At 35.7% G+C, this 23,159-nt stretch overlaps 1 protein-coding gene across 4 annotated transcripts in view; it reads right to left on the reverse strand.

Annotated features, from left to right (window-relative positions):
• Positions 1–23,159, reverse strand: part of Prkdc (protein kinase, DNA-activated, catalytic subunit) — a 175,861-nt gene that overhangs the window by 94,872 nt on the left and 57,830 nt on the right. For all 4 annotated transcript variants that reach the window (XM_058574014.1, XM_046428525.2, XM_046428524.2 and 1 more), the window contains 10 exons: positions 20,710–20,933; positions 19,209–19,417; positions 18,714–18,846; positions 18,128–18,283; positions 16,994–17,197; positions 10,473–10,658; positions 9,990–10,094; positions 8,940–9,107; positions 6,753–6,880; positions 1,071–1,278 (listed from right to left, as the gene is read on the reverse strand). In XM_058574014.1, the coding sequence (XP_058429997.1) occupies positions 1,071–1,278; positions 6,753–6,880; positions 8,940–9,107; positions 9,990–10,094; positions 10,473–10,658; positions 16,994–17,197; positions 18,128–18,283; positions 18,714–18,846; positions 19,209–19,417; positions 20,710–20,933 (1,721 nt within the window). The remainder of the gene's footprint in view (positions 1–1,070; positions 1,279–6,752; positions 6,881–8,939; positions 9,108–9,989; positions 10,095–10,472; positions 10,659–16,993; positions 17,198–18,127; positions 18,284–18,713; positions 18,847–19,208; positions 19,418–20,709; positions 20,934–23,159) is intronic.

Consider the following 23,159-nt stretch of genomic DNA (forward strand, 5'->3'; position numbering starts at 1 on the left):
GACAAAACATTGAGTTATTATATTCGGTGAAGCAAGAAATAATGCACAAGGCTGGGCACAGTGGTACACGCCTATAATCCCAGTAACTCAAGAAAGGAAGATCAAAAGTTGGAGGTCAGGGTCAAAATAACCTAGTGAGACCCTGTCTCAAAATAAAAAATAAAAAAGGACCGGGGACGCAGCTCAGAGGTAAAGCAACTCTGAGTTCAATCCCTACTATCAAAAAGAAAGAGAGAAAGATGATGTTCAAATAGTGAGCCCGTGGTAAAACAATGTTTTCAAGAAATCTTATTAAAGGCATGGGAACAAGAGGAGAAAAATCCAACATTAAAAAAAAAAAAAAGATATTTAAACTACTTTCAAGTTTACATTAATGATGTGACATCAGGGGCAACTCTTACCGGGTCCCCTCTTGGCCTGTGGGTACTTTGTCTTTCTTCTCACTTGATTAAATCCTACTTTTTAATACTCTTTCTCATCAATGGATTTCATTCTACAAATTCACAAGACAAGAACCCAGAAAGGAGGCACTGGGATCTGCTGCAAAACTATAGCAGCAAAGGCTGAAAATCTCGTTTCATCATTGCGGGGGTTCATCCAGGATCCTCCCACAGCATAATCCCTGTATGTTTCGTCTCATCATCCATCAGCTGCCACCATGGACTTCTGGATTGCCTTGATGTGAAAGACACCCAAGCTACAAATGGCCTTATGGATAGAATCAAAAACCAAACTCTGCCAGTACACAGGTCTCCAGTACATAGGTCTCCGTACAAGGACCCTGACAACTGTCCCTGTTCAATGCCCCTTTTCAACTTTAAGTAGCCAGAGATGTCATCTCCCCTTTTCCTAAAGGTAGTTAGGGGCACTTCTTCAGAGGAGGGAATGAACAAGATAGGTTAAGTAATGGACCCCAAATAAGATTTTTAATGTAAAGGCCATTTCAGACGTTAACCTGTAGGAACACTCCAAACATTCCAGCCAACTCTTTATTGCCAGGGTGGCAGTTTCTAATGACACTGGTTAGGGAGATCTGTTAATTATTACTAGGTTTATGAAATGTAGGATACCTTTGTAAATCTGGAATTCAACACATCAATGGCATCCACCACAATTTTGCTGAAAAATTCTTTCAGAGCATCCAGGCTGCAGTGCCACAGTAGGGTGAGGAGAGAGCGATCTACAAAAGCTTGTCGAGTAACATTTGAAAGAAGGTCATCCCTCCTGAACATTCTGTATACACTTTCTAGAAGGCCTAACTGTGTGACACATGAATTCCTAAGAAAAAGAAGAGATACAATTACATGAAAACTCATGCTTTGAACAAACAATTTATGAGATCTGCTACATACCGAGCAAACTTTGATGATTATGAATTACAAAAATAACATAAAGTTTATCAGATATGTGAAACTCTTGAAATATAACCATCACTTGCACACAAACTCTATTGTTTATTCATCCACAGAGATCTTCAAAATAAAGGCATTCTGGCATTAGGAGGAAGAATTTATTTACTCTTCAAATCTGGTTTTGCTTAAAAAACATCTGGAGGGTTTTGAAAGAATCTCAGGCCTAGAGATGATCACATTTCCAAGATATGAAACTCAAAAGAGGATTTAAATATTTTAGTCTTAAGCTGGGAGTGTAGCTCATCAGTATAATGCTTGCCTAACACATGCAAGGCCCTGAGCTTGAACCCCAGCGCTGCTAAATAATAAATTAATAAATCAATATTCTAATCTCTCCCTAATGAACCACCATTCCTATTTCCTATGCAGAGCTGTACCCTGTATTTGATCATTTCTCACCAAAAAAAAAAGATATTTGACTTATTGGTTCTAAGATTTTGTCTATAAATTTATAAATTAAGAATGTAGGGTATTAGGACAAAATGATCATTAAAATTCTGACACTGTGAAGTTAGGTATTAACCAGGGCAAAAATATGAGACTAAGACAATTCAGTCACAGAGTTCTAATGTTGTAAGACATTACTAGGTGCCACATAGTTTTTCAATATTCATTTGGGCATTACAATTAACCAAATGTTTAAGAACATAAGAAAATATGTTCTTTTAGATACAAATTAAACCCCCTCTCACCTATAAAATTAGAAACAGTCCAAATGTTTGACAACATCTTCTACAGGAATAACAGTGGTGAAATGGGCACGCTCATACATTGCTGGAGGGAATGTGAACAACTTAAGTCCCCAAAGAAGGGATGAGGAGATAGCCAGCAAAATTATAAATGCATTAATCTTTTCCTACATTTAGAAATCTACTTCAAAGGTACAATGGCAAAATACAAAACCACACAGATGCACCACTTTTCCTGTGGCATTATTTGTAATAACAAAAGACTGAATAAAAATCCATTAGTGGGGAGCTTCAAAATACTATGATACTTCTATACAATGAAAAATTTTACACTTGTTTAAATAAAAAGGAATGGAGACACTGTGCTAATTAATATAGAGTGATCAGAAAAAGATATCAAGTGAAGGAAAAAAGAAGGTGATAAGGCAGAAGTGGACTAGGAGAGGATATATGGTGAATTAATTATAATTAAAAAATTTAAATTTCAACCAGCTATTGTTATTCTTACTAGTAATATTTGTATTGTTACTTTTGAAAGTATTTTGGGTATACAGTACAACTAAATAATTATAATTTTATGGAAAAAAACTTTTTTTGTAAAGAAAAAACAGTAAGATCTAAATTGTAAGGGAATAAGAGAACAAGAAGTTTAATTTAAATCCTACGTTAAATTTGAAAGGGAGATAAAAATAGGGGAAAGTAAAAAAGGGTAAAACCTTAAAAATCTCATAAACAGAAAAAGAGAATTAAGAAAAAACAAAATAAAACAAGAAAAGTTTTAATAATAAAATATTTGGTTGCCTTATATTGCTTTTTCTTGCTTGAGTGCACTGGCTAGAAACTCTAGTATTATGTTGAATAAAGCAGAAAGGGCACACACTATTGCCTTGTCCCCACTCTTAAGAGGAAAGCATTCAGGCTTTCACTATTAAATATTTTATTCACTGTTCGTTTTGCATAGATGACCTTTTTCAATTTTGTCACGAATGGGTGCAACATCTGGTCAAAAAATTTTTCTGTATCTACAGAAATGATAATGTGGTTTTGATACCTTATTCTAGCAATATGGTTTATGACATTAATCAATTTCCAGAGGTTAATCCAGCTTTGTACCCCTATAATAAATTCCACTTTGTTATGAGATATATATATATAGATATATATAGATATATTTTAATTTTTAATACCTTTATTCCACTTTGTTATGAGATATATATATATATATATATTTTTTTTTTTTTTAATTTTTAATACCTTTATTCTATTTATTCATTTGTATGTGGTGCTGAGGATCGAACCCAGGGCCTCATACGTGCTAGGCAAGCACTCTACCGCTGAGCTATAGCCCCAGTCCCTGATATCTTTTTCACATGTTGTTAGATTCAGCTTGCCAAGGCATTTTTGAGGATTTTTATGTCTATGTTCATAAGAGATACCATTCTATTATTTTCTTGTGTTGTCTTTTTATGGTTTTGGTATCAGGGTGCTATAAGCCTCTTAGAAGGAGCCTCCTTCCTCTATTTTCCTCCTTCCTCTATTTTCTGAAAATATGTTTCATGTTCCTCCTTCCTCTATTTTCTGAAAAATTCAAAAAGTATTAGTAGGATTTCCTCATTAAGTATTTGATAAAATTCACTAGTGAATGTTGGGTCTTAGTTTTCTTTTGTGAAAATATTTTTAATCACTAATTTATTTACTTGGTAGAGGGACATTCAGATTTTTTAATTTCTTCTTGAGTCAGTTTTGGTAACTAGTGACTCTAAGAATTTGTCTATTTCAATTAAGTTGCTAAATTTTTTGGCATAAGGCTGTGAATAATATTGTATTATAATCTTTCTAGTTTTGGAGAGGTCAGTAGTTTATGCCTCCTCTTTTATTCTAGATTATCACAAACTATTATTTTTCCCTTTAGTTTTGTCTAACTCACAGTTTCTCAATGTCATTTACATTTTGAAAAAAACAATTTTTGGTTTCATTGATTTTTCTTCACCATTTTCCAGGTACCCATTTCATTAATTTTCATTCTAATCTTTATTATTCACTTCCTTCAGCTTGCCATTGGTTTAGTTTACTTTTTCTACATTTTAAGGTAGAAAATTAACACTATTGACTTGAGATCTTTCTTATTTTCCAAAACAGGCATTAAAAGGTATGATTTTACCTCTATCTACTATTTTAGCTGCAACTTACACATCTTATTTTACTTCAATCAACATCCTATCTGACTTTCCTTGCAGTTTCTTCTTTGACTCAGGATTATTTAGAAATGTGCTATTAATTAGCTGGTTATTCAGAAATATTTTCAGTTTCTCCAAATTTCCTTCTGCTTTTGATTTCTAATTTAAGGTCATTGTGGCCAGAGACCATATTTTGGATGCTTTTCATCTTTTCAAATTTATTAAGACTTGCTTCACAGCTTCGCATATAGTCTATACTGAAGAATGTTCTGTGTATATGCAAAATGAGTGCTGTATTCTGCTGTTGTGCATCATGTTGACTAATTATGATTTTTTTTAATGTCAATGGATGAACCTCAAAAACTTTATGCTGAACAAAGAAACCAGACATAAGAGATTACATGATTCCATTTCTATGAAATGTTTCAAAAAGGCAAATTTATAAAGACAGAAAGTAGGTTAACAGTTGCTTGGGCTGGGAATGGGAATGGGAGTCAATTGTTGAAGTTCAAACAGGAGTTCATTAGAACATAAAATGTTGCCATGTGCTGGGTGTGGTTGTGGCACATCTGTAATCCTAGTGACTTAGGAGGCTAAGGCAGAAATATTGCAAGTTTGAGATCAGGCTCAGCAATTTAACAAGACCCTGTCTCAAAATAAAAACCAAAAAGGGTTGGGGATGTAGCTTACTGGTAGATTTCCTAGGTTCAATCCCCAGTACTAAAAGGAAAATTTTAAAAGTTCCACAGTAATGGTGATGATTGTTCCATCCTAAAGTTTGGGAAAGTTCTTAAAGATTACTAAACTGTATCCTTAAAATGAGTGAATTCTATGATATTTAAAATATAACTCTGAAATAAATTTACATGGATATTTATAAATTCAATATAATCTACAGCCATACCACCCTGAACGCATCCAATCTCCTCTGATCTTGGAAGCTAAGCAGGGTCAGGCCTCGTTAGTACTTGGATGGGAGAAAAATTCAGTATAAATAAATGCCACTTTTTAAAAAATTCATTGAAGTTTACAACTCAAAGTAGCCATGGCATCAAGCTCTTAATCTGAAAATCAAATATGTCCCATCTTTCCCACTGTATTTTTCTAAAGTAGTAAGTTATATTTTAGGCATCCATACTGTCCTATTTACAAGGATAAATTCACCATCACAATGTAATGGTGCTAAACTGAGAAGGGAAAAAAGAATTGGAAAAATGGCTATTTGCAACTCCTAATTAAATAACTGATTCAGGGCAACTAACAGAAATGGATGCTAAAACCATTAGAGAAATGCTCTGTAAACAGGGCTGGTCAATCTTGGCATCACTAAAAGTAGGACAACCAGACACTAGGTGTCTCCTAATGCCATGAATATGAAACATTGAACATCTACTATATGCAGTCTTGTCAAAAATTAAACCTGTCATCTAAAAATATTTTTATTTTTTATTTTCTGATCATTATACATTTGATCTCTATTCCTTGTTTTATTTCTATTGCATAAGAGCACCACTAATACAAGGTTGAGAGAGGCATAAGGGTGAACACATTGTTTAGTAAATATCAGTTTTTCTTTTATTTGAAGATCAAGGAAAACCCTTGATCTTCTAGATTTGTTATTAATGGAGGTTGAATTTTATTCAGTGATACCTAGACATATATTGAGATAATAAAATTTTTCTCTTATTCTTTTAATAAGATGTCAATTGATTTCTGATGTTAAACTTTGCAATACTGAGACAAATTTAAATTATGCATAAAAGAAATGAACCTGAATCTAATTGGGCTTTTACATATAACTTTCAGTTTATAGGAACACAAGTATTGGAGGGACAACTTAAGTGAAAAGGACAAGCAAAAAAATCAGATAAATCCAGAATTAAAATTCTGTACAGAACAAGTGCAGGCTTCTTCAATAACCAAAGAAAAATGAATGAATATGGGAGAATGCTCTAAATTAAGGCAGACTTATGAGACATGCCATGAATGAGCCTTGTCTTGATCAAAATTCCATTATCCAACATGCGAGAGCACTTGAGACTCTTGGGAAAATCAGAATATGAAATTACTGATAATTTTGTTCAGTTGATAATGAAACTAAAGTTATTCAAGAAAACAACACTTTTTGGAGATACATACAGAAGGCTGTAGAGGTAAAATAACAAGGCATCAGAGATTTGCTTTTAATCAGAGTAACATACAAAGAGAAAAGACAAAGGGGAAAATGAAACAGGAAAATGCTGACATTTCTTCCATCTGGAGCCTCATTTGTGCTCTAGCTCTGAGTATGTTTGAAAAGTTTCACAATAAAAAGTTCATTTTGAAGAAGACAAGGTAAGACAGAATGGAGTTTTGAGAGTTGAGTGCCAATGCCACTCAATTTTTTTTATTTTTATTTTTTTTAACAGAGAAGATAGTTACCTCCAGAAATAACATGTATATGAATCCTGGGATTCCTGACTGGGATGACTTACCTTCTGGCAATCCTTTTGAAAGTAGCTTGAAATAATTCTTCCATAACATGCTGCTGTTCTCGACAAAGAATATCTGTCATCAACTGTAACAATATAGGGCTTTGGGATAATTCCAATGCATCTAGAAACTAGAAAAAAATATATTAGGATCATTAAAATTTTGTAGGGTTTTATTTTGCCTTTAATTGTTCTAATTTAAAAATAGAAAACAGAACAAAATTTCATACATAATTTTAAAATGTTAAGATTTTTATCATTTTTTTTTTCTGGAAACAGTGAATGCCTAGATTATGACAATGTTCATTAAGTACTGGAGTTTTTATTCTTTTTAAGTTTTGCAGATGTTTTTCCTTTCTTTTTCCACAGGTTCTGAAATTCCATGGGGTGTGCCCTCACCAGAATCTTCTGCTCTCACCAGGCAGGCACTATTGGTCCTCTTACTCAAGAAACACATTTATTTTCCCCACACTTCTTGAAATATCATTATTGTTACTGTTATTTTGGTATCAGGGATTAAACACAGGGGCACTTAACACTGAGCCATATCCCCTGCCATTTGTTATATTTTATTTAGAGACAGGGTCTTGCTGAGTTGCTTAGGGCCTCAACAAGTTGCTGAGGCTAGCTTTCAACTTGCAATCTTCCTGCCTCAGCCTCCAGAGCCACTGGGATTACAGGTGGGCACCACCAAGCCCAGCTTTCCCCACCATTCTTATTACAGGGCAGAGGTCCTTCTTCAGGCTCCCATTCTCTGTCTCAATGTCTGTTTGTTCCACTTTCTAGGCAATACTCTCAATTTTATCTTCAGAAGATAATAGGAAAGTTTTAATTTAAATTTTGCTTTTACATATTTAATTTCCATAGCCCCTGTTTTTCCTATTTCATGGACACAGTGCCTTCCTTCATTTCTCAATCTACTCTTACACATTCTTTCTTCTTCCCTCCTTTGGTTGACTCCATTCCCTCTGACCTCCATCTTCCTGTTGGTCTGCATCTTTCTTTTTTCTTTTTGTGAGGGGGAGTGGGGGCGGTGTGAGTACTGGGGACTGAACCCAGGACCTCACACAAGTTAGAAAAACATTCTACTACTGGGCTACATCCCCAGCCCAAAGCAATTTGATCACTTATTTATTTTGAGATATAGTTGTCTCATTTCTCAGTCTGGCCTTGAACCGGTTCTCACCACACCCCTGGTTTGTATCTTTTTTTTTGGAGAAGCTTTCTTTATTCATTCATGTTCATTGTTTTTTTTTTTTTTTTTTTTTTTGTATTGCATTTACATTTACATTAAAAAAATACTAAGGATCAACTTAGAATCTTTGGGTATGCTAAAATCATGAGCTAACAGATTACTGGAGAACAGAATATTTACATAATACCAACATAACCAGACTATGAGGTCACTATCATGGGGCACTATCATGGGGCAACTAATATCATTTGCCACTTTCTGTGCTACTGTTTCCAAGAAGGTTAACCTGAATCTCCTGACCAAGCTTTAAATCTAACTTTCCATTTAGAAGAAAGTAAAGGATAAACAGACAAGTCAGACAAATAGGGGAAAATATCCCAAAAAAGGTCTCTGGTTCTTTCAAAAATGGAATGTCTTGGTGTCATCAATTTGTGACCCCAAAGCCGAGGTCCTTTCTCCCTCTTTGAATTGTAGAACCAGTAACAAAATAAAGCATGAATAGAGCAGTAAAGGATACTTTCATTTCTGGCAAAGAATAGGAAAGGTGAGAGATAAACTCACAAATCAACTTCCCACCCATTGGACAAGAGAACCAAAGAAGTGTGGAGTCTAGAGGAAGTTGTGGTGCCTTTTACAACCAGTCCTGAACCCTACAGCAGCCTTCCCTCCATGGCATTCTTTACAAGCACATCCTTAAGTCCAACTCAGGCCCAGTGGGAGAATATTTCTTAGCTTCTTTTGGTATTATTGCTCATAATTAACATATCATTACACATTCCATTTTTATGCATTAAATATTTCACAATTTAATAGTGGGGGGTGGGGAATGAATTACAGAGGATTCAGCTATTTACCTGCCTGTGCAGCCAGCCAGGAAATGAATTAAAATGAATTTTTAAGGAATTCTTCTCTAATTCTGAGTATTTCACTTACTTATTTCATCAAGAAATTTAAAAAAATAAAAATGTTTAAATTTTGATACTACTAAAACTAACCTTTTTCATGCAATCCACATAATTATTGTACCTCAGAGTTCCCGGGGGAAATTCATTAGAGTTCATGGGGAAATTAGAAACAATGAGCATTTCTAGAACATGCTTAAGGTCCTCCAGACTGTCTCCAGTCAGGCTGGTAAAGAATGGAAGAAGAATTACAGCTTGGCCCTGTGGAAAAACATAGACATATGCATCATGCTAACTGTGATTTACAAATCCTACAGATTAAATAAAAATACTGCTTTCTAAATAAAGCACTATGTGGATTCAAGAATGACTTCAGAGTAACTTCTGGATTACATTGAAAACCAACCTGAATGCAATTCTGTTCCTTGACTTCCACTCCAGAGATGAGTGGGATGACTTAGAGCTATATGCATACACATAAATAAAATACTGTGTGCTGGCTCTGGAGGAGTTTTCTCCTTCTACAAATAAAAACCCTAACAGAAATGTAATAGATGAGTTTCATATGGAAAAAAATGACCTATGAGGTAATTTATAACTTACCCATTGCATAACTACCTTAGAACCTCATTCTGAGCCTCATTTTAGAGCTTAAAACATTATAAAACTTTAAAATTAGCAACCTTAAAATTATAGTATTTATTAAATTCTTGACCCCCAAATTGAGATTTTGTTATATTTAATGGTAAAAAGATTAAGTAATAAATATAGCAAATCTAAAAAGCTAATTTAAATCATTTGTGCAAAGACAAATGTAAATTCTCCTAAATATGACACTCTTCATGATTATACTTTAAAAGAAATGCTCTCATTTCTTGGAGAGACATACTGAAGCACATGCAGATTAAATGTACCAAATCCTGGGAGTGTCCTTCAAGAGGAAAGGGGCTGCATAGTTGGAACAAACCTGTCCCACAAACTGAGTTAATAAAATTGATGATAAGTACATAGGGACTTACTGTGCTAGTCTATTTTTGGATGTTTAAATTTCCCACAAAAAATAGAAAGCACGATACATATGCAAACATATAAAAGTCTGAATAAAGAATATAATCTGGGAAAAAATATTTTCCAATCATTTACCTTCAAGTGCAGACCCAACTCTGAATCAGCAAGGAGACTAGTATATGTTGTAAAGACTTCAGGGAATGAGTTATGATTTGTATTAAAAGAGACAGATGAATCAATCTAAAAGAAGGGAAAGAAAAATATGACACATTTCTTTTTATATCTCTATTTTCTTTAACACATTTTCTAAATGCTTAAATTTCAGAAATAAACTGAGAATCTGTTCTTGGGCTTCAACAATACTTCAACAATCTTATTTTGAAATATTTTAATGTTATCTGCTAAGATAAAATATATAAAGGTACAACAAAAAGACAATACAAGAAATGATAAGCATAATAAATAATGATATAAAATAATGGAAAAAGTAAAAAAATGTAATCGGTAATTACCCTTCCCCAATGATTTTTATTGATCAAACCAATGAGCCTTTGAAGCTACTTCCATTAAATTTTTAAAGATATAGCCTTATGGTTTCAAAACGCAAACTGGAAATACCTGTAAAACTTTTGTCAATAAAGCCAGTACTGCCATTTTACTTTCTGGAGCAGAATCCTTGGCCCACCATGAATCACACTTCCTCCAGTTCTGCAGAATTGTGGTCGCAAGCTTCAGTCCTTGGTGTTTCTGAATGGCTCGATCCCTAAAGCTCTGATCTAACATACCATTCAAAACAGCACTCACCTGAAATAATTTTGTAATGAATGAGGAAAAATTCTCAGTATGGAGAATGACAGATATTAAACAAAATTTACTTTCATTTCAAAGCTATCCTTAGGCAACAGAAACACTATTTCTATAACAGATGTTTACTTCAAACCCTTTTAATTTGCAAACAGTATTTTACTACATAAATTCTTTCCCACATAAAGAAGAGCATGGCCTTATTGATGTCATTGTGCTCCTCCTGCCACTCTTGGTGCTCTTAGTTTGGGGCATTTTTGATCCAACTCTAGTTGGAAGAGGAAGGAGCTCTTTTCTTTTTCAATAGCAATGCTTGTTTCAGGAACACTGTATCTTCTCTTATCTCATGGAAGTTTTTCCTTCTTTTTACCTTTCCATCACTAAAGAACCTCTGCTACACATTGCTTTTTTCCTGATGCACTTTTTAGTATCATTCTTTCCAGGTCTTGGCTTCTTAGCTATTGGCTCACGTTTAAGAACTGACTGGAAGTGCTGTGCAGGGGCAGAGATCACATGCTGTGAGGGTCACAGTTGTCACTAGTTGGCAATGACAACTGAATCTTTATTTTCTCCTAGGCCTGTCAGAATATTCTGAGGGTAAGCACCTAGTTGACAGTATCCCAGACTCAAATTGGAAGGTAAAAATGAAGCGCCTGCCTCTAGGACTAGAATTTGGGTAAGCTTTCAACTTTGTCTGTTTTCATGATGGAATCTTTACACTCAATTATGCAGAATCCTGGGCCAAGATACATGTCCCTAGAAATCATCACCTTCAGTCTTCTTCCTGGTAGCAGGACTGGGCCCTGATGACTGGAGGCTGACTTTGCACCAGGCCTCCCTCCTCAGACTCTCTTCCATACTCTGCCCAGCACACTGGTCATCCCACCCTCCTGCTGCTGTCATAGAACAGCTATTGGGCAGGCATGGTGGCCCACGTCTGTAATTCCAGGGACTCAGGAGGCTGAGACAGGAGAATTGCCAGGTTCAGGCAAGCCTCGGCAACTTAGTGAGATGCTCAGAAACTTAGCAAAACCCTGTCTCAAAATAAAAACAACAGGAGAGGGAAGATGACACAGTAGAGAAAGGAAGCACAGCTGTGCAGTCTCTCGGCACCAGACTTATACAATAGGAAGGCAACAAATAAAAAAAGGAATGTCATTTAAACACAATACTGAACTGTAGTTAAAAAAATAAAATAAAAATTCACATAGGAACAGAACGTCAGTAACTTCGGCATAAGAAATAATACCTTAGAGGCTGGGATTGTAGCTCAGGGGTACAGCACTTGCCCAGCACATGTGTGAGGCACTGGGTTCAATCATCAGCACAACATAAAAATAAATATAAAATAAAAGTACTGTGTCCATCTACAAATTAAAATTAAAAAGGAAACAATACCTTAGATACACATCAGCTCTGGTTGCCATCAGAACAGAGTAAGGAATGTGGACAAAGAAATGTGTGGCAAGCAAATGAAGAAATTAAAAATAAAGAAAAACCGACTTAGGAAAACCTGGGTTTACAGAAAAAGGCAGATTTTAATGGGCACAGTTGATGAGGTAAGCACCTCAGTGAAAAAAAATTCAAAGCAGTCTGCAAGGGTGAAAGGATTCCGGTGGCGGGGGGTGGGGGGTGGGGGGGGGTGTTGGTGAGCCCTCCAGGAGTGTGTTACTCCAAGGCAGATACTCAGATTGTACTATTCATCAGCACTTCCCAATCAATCCCACCCAATACTGGGAGATTAGAAGCTGAGAGCTACTACACCCTGCTAGTAGCTACACGAGGAGCACAAGGACAGTCACCAAAAATACAGAGCCAAAAAAATAAAGTCTGAAAATCCATTCCTACCAGCAGATTTAACTACCACAGTGGAAACAAGCCTTTTATCTCTCATTAAGATTTTCTTTTTTACTCCATATTCCCATTTTTTAGCTTTATTATATTTTAACATTTTTTCGACTTTTTCAAACATCATTTTACCATACTGTATTACTCTTTGCTTTTTTCCTTTTCATTATGTATGATTTTTTGTATATGTGAGAGCATAAAAACAAATAAAACAAATAACTGTTTGAGTATATATTTATATGTATACACACACACACACACACATATACCCTAATAACTTTTACTTACACATTGATAGCTCTCTATCTTGAATATATTCATTATTTAGTTTTCATTAAACTTAGGTACATTACAATTATACAAGAATTTGTATTGTTTTAATTTTACATTGGCTTATTCTCTTTTTTTTGGTACTAGAGATTGAACTTTACCACTGAGCCACTTTTTATGTTTTTGATTTTGAAACAGGGCCTCACTAAGTTGCCAAGGCTGGCACTGAACTTGTGATACTCCTGCCTCAGCCTCCCAAGCTGCTGGAATTCCAGGCATGTGCCACTATACCCAGCATTGGCTGTTCTTTTACACCTACATCCTAGCTCCCCTTCTTCACTCTCTTCCCCCAGTAACAGCCAAAATCTCCTATTCCCTCCTCTTCTCTTTTTCTCAATATGTTCAGTTAGCTTATTATCCCTTCTTTACAGCTGACATCTGTTCCCTACCACTTCTCTCCTCTGATCACTTTTTCAAACACTTCAAACTTTCTCTTGCCTACCCTATTTTCTCTTAAGAAACTGTAATTCCACTAATTATTAGAAAATTATACAGACTATGTAATTCCTACCCCATTCAAACTGTTGTAATTATTAAAGTATAGGACAACATAGTAGTCACCTACTGTCAAATGCCTGATCTAGTTCAGTTTTTTATTGTAGGTATTATTGTTAAAAGCTGACCCCACCATTCCTATATAGGTGTCAAAGTAGACACTAGGCATTTATATTAAGGCTGTATATTTGTTGCTAACATTAGTTCCATTCCTGATTCTTGCTCCCTCTAAAGGGCTTGGAAAGATCACAGAGTAGAGATCTTACAGGTGAGAAATACATCTCAACCAAGCAGTAGTGAATCCCACCCTACATACAATATACCCCTACTTGAGCCCTAATGTTACTTCAACTCAAAGAACTGAGGAGACAGAAACCCAAACCAATAAGAAGGACGCAAGGAGGAATAATCAGAAAGGAACCTCAACTCCCACCCCTTGGAACCTCTACTTATACATCAAAAACAGAGAAAAGTCCCGGAAAAAACAAGATAATTGGACACAAGTAAAAAAGAAGGGGAACCCAATTAGTGCACAAGTCTAGGACCTCAGAATATATGAGGAAACAGGCAAACAAATCTCTCCCCCAAATTCATAATCCCCCCAAAAAGGATTCTACTGATATGGATAGTCAAAATCCCAGAGAAATATTATAAAAAATTGATTATTGAAATTATCAGTAAACTAAAGGAAGATCTAAGTAATGAATTAAGAGCAAATGCAGAAGGTGAAAGACCATTTCAATAAAGAAACAGAAACAGTGAAAAGAAACCAATCAGAACTCCTGGAAATGAAAGAACAATCAAAGAAATTAAAAATGCACTTGAAAGCATCACTAACAGATTGGATTGCATAGAAAATGGACCTATTCAAATGAGAAGCTCTCTATTGACATATCATAATCAAAATGTCTATCATAGAAAATAAAAGAAAAAAATACTACAAGCTGTGAGAGAAACAGGTCACATTTAGAGGCCAACCAATAAGGCTCACTTCTGATTTCTCAATTCAGACCCTAAGATCAAGAAGGGCCTGGAATGAAGTAGTTCAAGCTCTAAAAGAAAACAACTGCCAGCCAAGGTTACTTTACTCAGCAAAGCTCAGTTTCAAAATAGAGGGGGAAATTAAAACTTTCCATAACAAGGAAATACTAAAAGAATTAATGATCACCAAGCCAGCATGACAAAGAATACTGAAAGATAAACTGCACACAGGGGAACTCAAAAACAAATTGCAAAGTTCCCAAACAGAGAAAGATCAATAGAAGAGTAATCCACTAAATGAGAATCAAGGCAATATTAAATATAACAAAACACGAAAATGACAGGAAACCACGAACACCATCTCTACAGTGATGCTGAAAGCTAATGGTCTCAACTGCCCAATTAAAAGACACAGATTAGCAGAATGGATCAAAGAACAAGATACCACTATATGTTGTCTATAAAAGACTTGTTTTATAGGTAAAGACACCCACAAGATGAAGGTAAAAGTATGAAAAAAAAAATCCCAGGGATACGACCCTCAAAACAAGCAGGAATAGCTATTCTCCTATCTCACAGAGCAGATTTCAAACAAAAATTAATCAGAATAGACAAAGAAGAGCTGGGTGTGGTGGTGTACACCTATAATCTGCACACCTGTAATCCCAGTAATTTGGGAGGCTGAGGCAGAAGGATAGTGAGTTCAAAGACAGCTTTAGCAATTTAAGCAAGGATCTACACAACTTAGTGAAACCCTGTCTCTAAATAAAATATTTATTTTATTTATTGATGTGCTACGGATGTGGCTCAGTGGCTAAGAGGCCCGGAGTTCAATCACTGGTACCAAAAAGAGAGAGACACACACACACAAACAAGGACACTGCATCCTGGTAAAGGGAACAATCCAATAAGAAGATATAACAATAGAAATATTTATGCTCCGAGTGTCAGCACATCCAATTACATTTAAAAAAAATAAAACTCTTCACAGCCTTTGTCACCCTGGAAGTCTTTTCTCTGTATCCTTCAAGACAACATTATTATTTTTAATCCTGTTTTATTAATTTAGTGTGATAGGGAAGGAACAAAGATAAATGTGTATGTTTTTATTCATCATTTTCACCAGAAGCCTAAACAGTTTAAAAGCTCAAAATGTTAAATTTCCTGATATATCCACTATCATTTTATTTCTAACTTTAATGAATACAAATTCATGGCTGGAGATATAGTTCACTGGTAGATCATTTGCCTAGGAAGCATAAGGTTTTGTGTTCAATCCTCTACACATAAATGAATAAATTAATTAATAATAGATAGATAGATAGATAGATAGATAGATAAATGCTAGTAGTATCTCACAAAATAGTCCCTTGACAACAAGAAAGCACTGTTTGGAATAAGAGCGTTCAACTTTGCAACCTCCCCCTTAAAATTATCATACCAACATGTTTTCTGTCTACAGGCAGGTTACATTTCAAAATTTCAGAAGTTTAACGAACCAAAGTCAAAGATTTATTAAATATTGATCTCCGAAGAATCAATATGAAAAGGACAAGACAGATATAGCAAGTATATGCAGGAAATGACTTGGCACTGATGGCATGAGAAACCTTTAGCAGTGTGGAAGATCAATTCATGGGAGCAAGGGCAGTTACACCCTTGTAGGTTAGGTATGAAAGCTTCATTGCTGAAATCAGAGTTTCTCTGCTTCTGCTGGCATGTGGGAACTGCATAAGCTGCAGGCCTCGGCAGTCAAGAAAGCCCATTTTATGTTAGCAGCTAATCAAGACAGGGATATCTGCCAGGATTGTAACTGGCAAAACCAAATTCTTCTCCACTACTATCAAGTGATGTGCTGCCGCTTTTAAGTGGGCTATGCCTTCTGGTGTCACAGCAGACCCCAGAAGTTCACCACTAATTTCTTCTTTCTGGGTTCTTGTCTCATGAATTTGAAGGATGAAATCCATAGACGAGAAAGAGTGTAAAAGAGTAGCATTTATTAAAGTGGGAAGACAAGAACTGTTGCAGGGCAAGAGGGATTGCAGCTTGAAGGAGCTAGTCCAGGGTTTATATAGCTCTCAGGCCAATGCTACTGGTTCAAACTTATGCTAATGAGATTTTGAAAAAGTACCAATGTTATTGGTCCAGATTTATGTTAATCAGATCTTGGAAAGTATCAATGCTATTGGTTAGCTCTTGAGTTAACTTTCCTGCAATTTCCATCTGGGTCTGCCCCCATTTCTGTTTTCCTATTTGCTCACCTGGCCTAGGGGCAGGCCACGGTGAGGCAACAGGTTGGCACACCCTGGTGGGCCTGCACTGACAAGGTAGGCTCCCTGCAGCCATAGCCTGGGCTTGCTACTCGGGGACAAAGGCTTGGATTCATTATGACATCTTGGCAAAAGTCCTGTACTGTAAGGTTTGCCTTATGATATTAGTCCTAGAAATTTTAGAGGCAGGAGAGAATGAAAAACATCATGAATGTTTCAGAATCCATTTACATTTATTAACTATTGATAAAGATGGTGTTTTGTTTTTGTGGGTTTTCTTTTGAAATATTAACAATAACTTTTAATCCTCCAGGAAGAAATCTTATCTTGTTTTGAAAAATAATTTCAGAAATATGGCTGTTTTTATAAGCATAATTACATAAGAAAATATTTAAAGAAAAGTTTTCTTACCATTTTGGGATTGTTCACTGATGATTTCATGAGCTCTGATACAGCAAGGTCTATATTTTTCAACAGCTCAGCGTTGATTGTTTCTGAGAACAAGCTATAGAAATACTCCCCATGGGAGAACCTAATAATGCTTTTCTCTGAGTTACCCAAGGATGGCATGAACAGCAGCGCTTCATTCAGGAGCAGACTCACCAGGCGCTCACACTGTGAGGAAGAGAGAAGACCGTGCAAGGGCCTATCTTCATGTTACAGAAAAAATTCTAGGGTAGAGTTCTAAAGGGAACTTGATATGTGAAGCCTGGGTTAAAGTTTTATTTGTACATACTTCAATTAGCTTCCATTTTCTTTTAATTTTTTTTTCTGTAGTTATAAATGGACAGAATGCCTTTATTTTGTTTATTTTTATGTGGTGCTGAGGATCGAACCCAGTGCCTCACAGATGCTAGGTCAGTACTCTGCACACTGAGCCCCAGCCCCAGCTCTAGCTTCCATTTTCTAGGTTTCACTTTAGAAAAAAAAAAAAAAAAATCCCTGAATGATGTTGTTTCCAAATTTCTAGAAAATCTTGCTGCTGCTTGGATGGTATTTTTTGGGCAAGTATTGTTAAACAATTTAAATGTAATTTTCTATACCAACAGGACAAACGATCAAGGAAGAAGTCCCTGCAATGGGAAAAGGGACAATGGAAAATGTAATGGAGCAAACACACAGGATAGCTGCAGACCTCAGCTACAGCAGACTAAGACTAGCCCTATTCAGTTCAAAGAGCCTTAAAGACTTTTGCTGTGCTGCTTGGGTGCTTCTGGGATTTTCCTCCAGAGCCTTCCCAAGCCATCTATCCTAAGAACCACAAAAGATAGAAGTCACAGGTTATAGTCACAAAATGTTCTTTGCCTAAAGTTCTTTGGAAAACATGACAAACCTTCAATTTAAAACTATTGATCCTTTATTTAAAAAAAAAATGTTAAGAAAATAGTCTTTATAAAGAAAGTTCATTGTAAATCAATTATAATACCCGTCCAGCGTCCAGCTAAGATCTTCCCTAACTAAATTATACTTTTCCTAGAGACACACTGCTAGTGAGTTACACATATCCATCATGAAGAAAGCACAACATACAAGTGTTTTTCCTACCTGTCCTCCAAAAGCAAAGGCCAACTCCAGGAGTTCACTGGCCAGGTGCTTACAGCTAGGGTCCAATGATGGCAGACACTGTTCCTCTCCAGGTGCAATCCCTTTATAAACCAGGAAGAGAAGTCTTGTGCCAACAGAATGATGTGAGGCTATACACTAAAATAAAATTAACATATTCAATAGAAAAACACAATTTCACCTCTCTCATTAGGTAAAAAAATCTATGTTAGCTGACACTGACAAATGCCTTCCAAGGTTCAGGACATTCTCAACCCAAACTTTGCTTTCTATGCTACATTTTTTTTCAATTTGCATTGTCTTGCCACACAGGTGTAATAGCAGTTGGTTCCTAAAGATTTTTAAAAGGCTGCTCTGAAAATTTTCAACTATTCTTTATTTCACTTTCATTTCATATTTACTTTCATTTTATATTGCAGATAAAACCTACATTTCTAAAGCAAGTATTACTGAAATTCCTATTTTAGCATGTCCTATAAAATAAGATATTTTACAAAGAATATGAATATATAGACCAGATAGCATAGTCAAACTAAAAGAAACGTTAAAACAAATTGGTTATGGTTACCTGAGGTGGTGATATAATGTGCAAATAGCCAGCTCTGTGAAGCTGTTTACAGGCTGACACGACCGAAGTCAGCTTGGTCCTCTCCAAGTGAGTGTCAGGGCTATACAAGTCAATGGCACAAAGCTCCTCAATGCTGCCCATGTGAGGGAAACCGGAAGAAAATGAAGTGAATTCTAATTTTGTTATCAGGACACACTGAGGAACATGTAAGTTGTATTAAATTCACTAATTACCTAGCTCTCAAATTCATTAACATAGTCCTGGAAAGCAAGCAGGCAACCCCAGACAAGGCTCATGCACCTGCCACTCCCCCACTCTAGGTGCAGGGAAAGCATTTCCTAAATACATGATTTCCAAACCCATGATGTCAAGACCTTTCCTGGAGAAAACAGGAGCTACAGCAGCTGAGTGTATATGCAAAGCTGCCAGGAGCACTGCAATGCACTGGGACTTTAAATTCCACAAGATAACACTGAGTGTGACTTGAGTACCCACCTCTGTACTGTTAGATTTTCCTTCAGGCAAGTCTCCAGGATGTCTTTGTATGGAGACTTCTTTAGTGCTTTCATCAGGTTCACACAAACACTGGGAAGATGATCCATGACCTGGACATCACCAATATTGAAACCTATGCTCATGGGCTCACACAGTGTTTTCACCAAGAGGTTTAAAAGGCTTTTGTTACACAAATCCTTCTCCAGGAGCTGTTAAGAGATGGTTCAAATAAAATTACTTCTATCAGTCAACAGCTATTTTTCACCACAATGTAAGGTCTGTGAGGTTGAGAATTTTTGTATCAATGGAGCCATGGTCCAGCAAACTTTGTGGGCCATGCAGTCTTTGCTGCAATTCCTTAACCCATTCTATTGTGAAAGCAGCATGAACAACAGGTAGATACACACAGATGGCCATGTTCCAATAAAACTTTATGAGAATCTGCAGTAGCAGGTGTGGTCTTGCCTTTAGAACATAGTTGCTGGCCCTGGTTTAGGGCACTGCTATATCCCCAGAGCCTACAGTAAGGCCTGGCATACAGCAGCAACTGGATGGACTAAGTGGACTTTGAATAATATAATACATTTCACAGTTACATTTACAAATATTTGCAAGTTTGCTTCTAAGGCAGATGTTTGATCACAATGCTAACTACAGCATCCAATGAAACTTCAGAAAAACTATTTCATACTTTATTCCCACATCTAAAATCTGAAAGGTATGCAGTTTTATTGGAGGTTGAGTAACTCTTATCTGAAATCCTTGGGACCGAAGTATTTCAGACTTCAATTCTTTCACATTTTGGAATATATGCATAGTTGAGAATCCCCAATCCAAAAATATGAAATCTAAAATGCTCCAAAATTTGAAACTTTTTGAGTGCCAACATGACATTCAGTTTCAGATTTTGGAACATTTAGATTTCAGATTTTTGGATTAGAGAGGATCAACATGTATTTTCAAAAACAGATTGTACATCATGGTAACTACAATGAATAATAATGTCTTGTCAGGCAGGAGGTACATGTCTGTAATCCCAGTGATGGGGAAGACTAAGGAAGGAGGATCACAAGTTTGAGGCTAGCCTAGATAAGTCAGTGAGATCCTGTCTCAAAATAAAAAAGCAAAATGGGCTAGGAATGTAGCTCAGTGGGACAGCCCTCCTGAGTTCAATCCCCAGTTCCCCGCTCCACACACATACACACAATGTAATATATACTTGAAAATTCCTGATAGCAAATTTTAAATGTTCTTACAAGAACAAAAGAAAATGTGAAGTAACATATATGTTCATTAGTTTGATTTAGTCATTTCACCACATTTACACATACCAAAATGTTGTACACCATAAACACAAAGAATTTTTGTCAATTAAAATAAAGTAACAATGGATAAATCTTCTGGCAATGGAAAGTTCCAGAGAAGCCACAGCCATTTCCAATAGGAACTTTAAAAGCTGAGTTCTAACATCAAATTAACAGAGCAACACGAGAGACCCTACCTTCCATCCTTCTGAAGAGGTGTTGAGCAGGGTTGTGGTAAATTCCATGACCCGGACCACAATTGTGCATTTACTATAGTTGTACCTTTCCTCCTCCTGTGGGCTGGGTCTATCTCCTGCTGTCCCAGTGCCAAAACACTTTTCTGCTGCTGTAATATCTTTCATAGCAATACTTTCTAAAAAGAAAGTCACTGACTTCCAAACTGAACACTGTGATTCAATACCTAGAAATAATTACATTAAAATATTAATATATGCTTCTTCCTAACTCCACTAATTTCAAAATTAAAACCCAAAAGTACAATCCAAATAGAATCCAATTTGGACTCATACAATAATTTACCTATACAAGATCAAGTCATGATTCTCAAACACTGCCTATGAGAATATAAATTAATATGATCCCTTAAAAGGGCAATTTGGCAATTCATACTCAAAGCTTGAAAAAATATGCATGCCAATCTCTATCAGCTGTTTAAAATACACCTATGCTTTGATCCAGCACTAAATATTAATCTAATAAAATAATGGCAGAGGGCTCGGGTGGTGGCTCAGTGGTAGAGCACTTGCCTAGCATGTGTGAGGCACTGGGTTTGATCCACAGTACTACATAAAAAAAAAAATACTGTGTTATCCACAACTAAAAAAAAATAACGGCAGAACCACAAAGATGTGTTTATAAGAATGTTAATTTTAGTATTGTTTTTATTAACAAAAAAAAAACCAAAACAACCTAAATGTAGTTGAAAGGGGCAATATAAGACAAATTATGGCAGTGGTCTTCAAGTAAGTGTGGACGGGCATTGGGCACCTTATAGAAACAATTTCCTATCTGCTACACATCACTTTTTTTTTTTTTTTTAATAAAACATCTGTGTGGACACAATTGGGCTGTTTCTCTTGTCCCATTCACCATGACTGGTCTTTCACCTAACATACTACTAACCTCTCCCAGTACTCCAGGATTAAAGACCTTCAGAGACACAAACAAAGGGACAATTTGAAATATCAGTATAAATGTTCAAAGAATAAATAAAGGTAATGACTAAGTAAGAAATCTTCTTGGGCTGGGGTTATAACTCAGTGGTAGAGTGCTTGCCTAGCATGCATGAGGCACTGGGTTCGATTAATAGCACCACATATAAATGACTAAATAGAAAATAAGGGTCTACCAACAACTAAAAAAAAAAATCTTATAAGTCTGAGGGCTGCCAATTCTTTGTTTTCAATGTAAGATAAAGTTAATCAAAATGTTAATTAACGCACTGTTAAAAATAATTTAGTAACAGATCACTATGTATTCAAAGAATTGAGACTATATATTAAGAATTACATTGAGCTGGGATTGTGGCTCAGCGGTAGAGCGCTCGCCTAGCACGGCGGGACCCAGGTTCAATCCTTAGCACCACATAAAAATAAAGGCATTGTGTTGTGTGCATCTACACCCAAAAAAATAAATATTAAAAAAAAAAGAATTACCTTCTCAAACATCATATATCCTTGTCTCCAGCAAATCATCAGAATAAATGCCCACCACATATTTGAGACCAGCCTTATTGATTTAGTTAGGCCCTAAGTAAATTAGTTGGACTCTACCTCAAAATAGAAAATAAAAAGGGCTGGGGATATAGTTCAGTGGTAAAGTATCTCTGGGTTCAATCACTAGAACAACAACCAAAAAAAAAAAAAAAAACCCACAAAATAAATTTGCCTAAGGATGCATTTCTCAGAACTTACCCCCATCATTAAGCAATATGAACTAAACAAAATCAAATATCCAAAAATGTAATTTAACATTTCATATGTAATAGTTATTTATTAAAATTCTTATTATATCAATACAGTCGTAATTAATATAAGTGCCCTAATAATAAACGTAATGAAATGACATTGAAAAAATCTTTAAACATGCAGATCCTTTCTTTGCAAAGACATAGACAGGATTATAAGTAAAATATGAAACAAAAAACATAATACTTTGGGATAAAATAGTATGAGGGGTATGGAATGAATACATCAACTCAGGGACTCTGCAAAATTTCCAGTAAACAAATTGTATTTTAAAGCTGATGACATTAAATACAAAACTACTATAGCACTTAGGAACCATTGAATTAATGAACATTTTTAAATGAGGCACTGGGTTCGATTAATAGCACCACATATAAATGACTAAATAGAAAATACGGGTTTTAAAGTTTTTAAAGTTTTATCTTAAAATAGCAACAAGAATGCAAAAAAATGAGAAAATACATACAAACAATTTTTGGTATACAGAAAAAGTTTACAAGAGTAAATACTAAACTGTTATTAGCTTTTATCACTGAGGATTGCAATGAGGGGAGAAGATTTTGCATATTTTGCTTCCTGAACTTTTTCCTTGTTAAAACTTTCTGAGAGTTTTAAACAACGAATTTAAAGTATTATTTACAATGGCTAACACTGGTGAA

The sequence above is a fragment of the Marmota monax genome, unplaced genomic scaffold (assembly GCF_021218885.2).
Source record: "Marmota monax isolate L192 unplaced genomic scaffold, Marmota_monax_Labrador192_F-V1.1 WCK01_AAM20220418_F8-fsc00044, whole genome shotgun sequence".
Classification (NCBI taxonomy): domain Eukaryota; kingdom Metazoa; phylum Chordata; class Mammalia; order Rodentia; family Sciuridae; genus Marmota; species Marmota monax.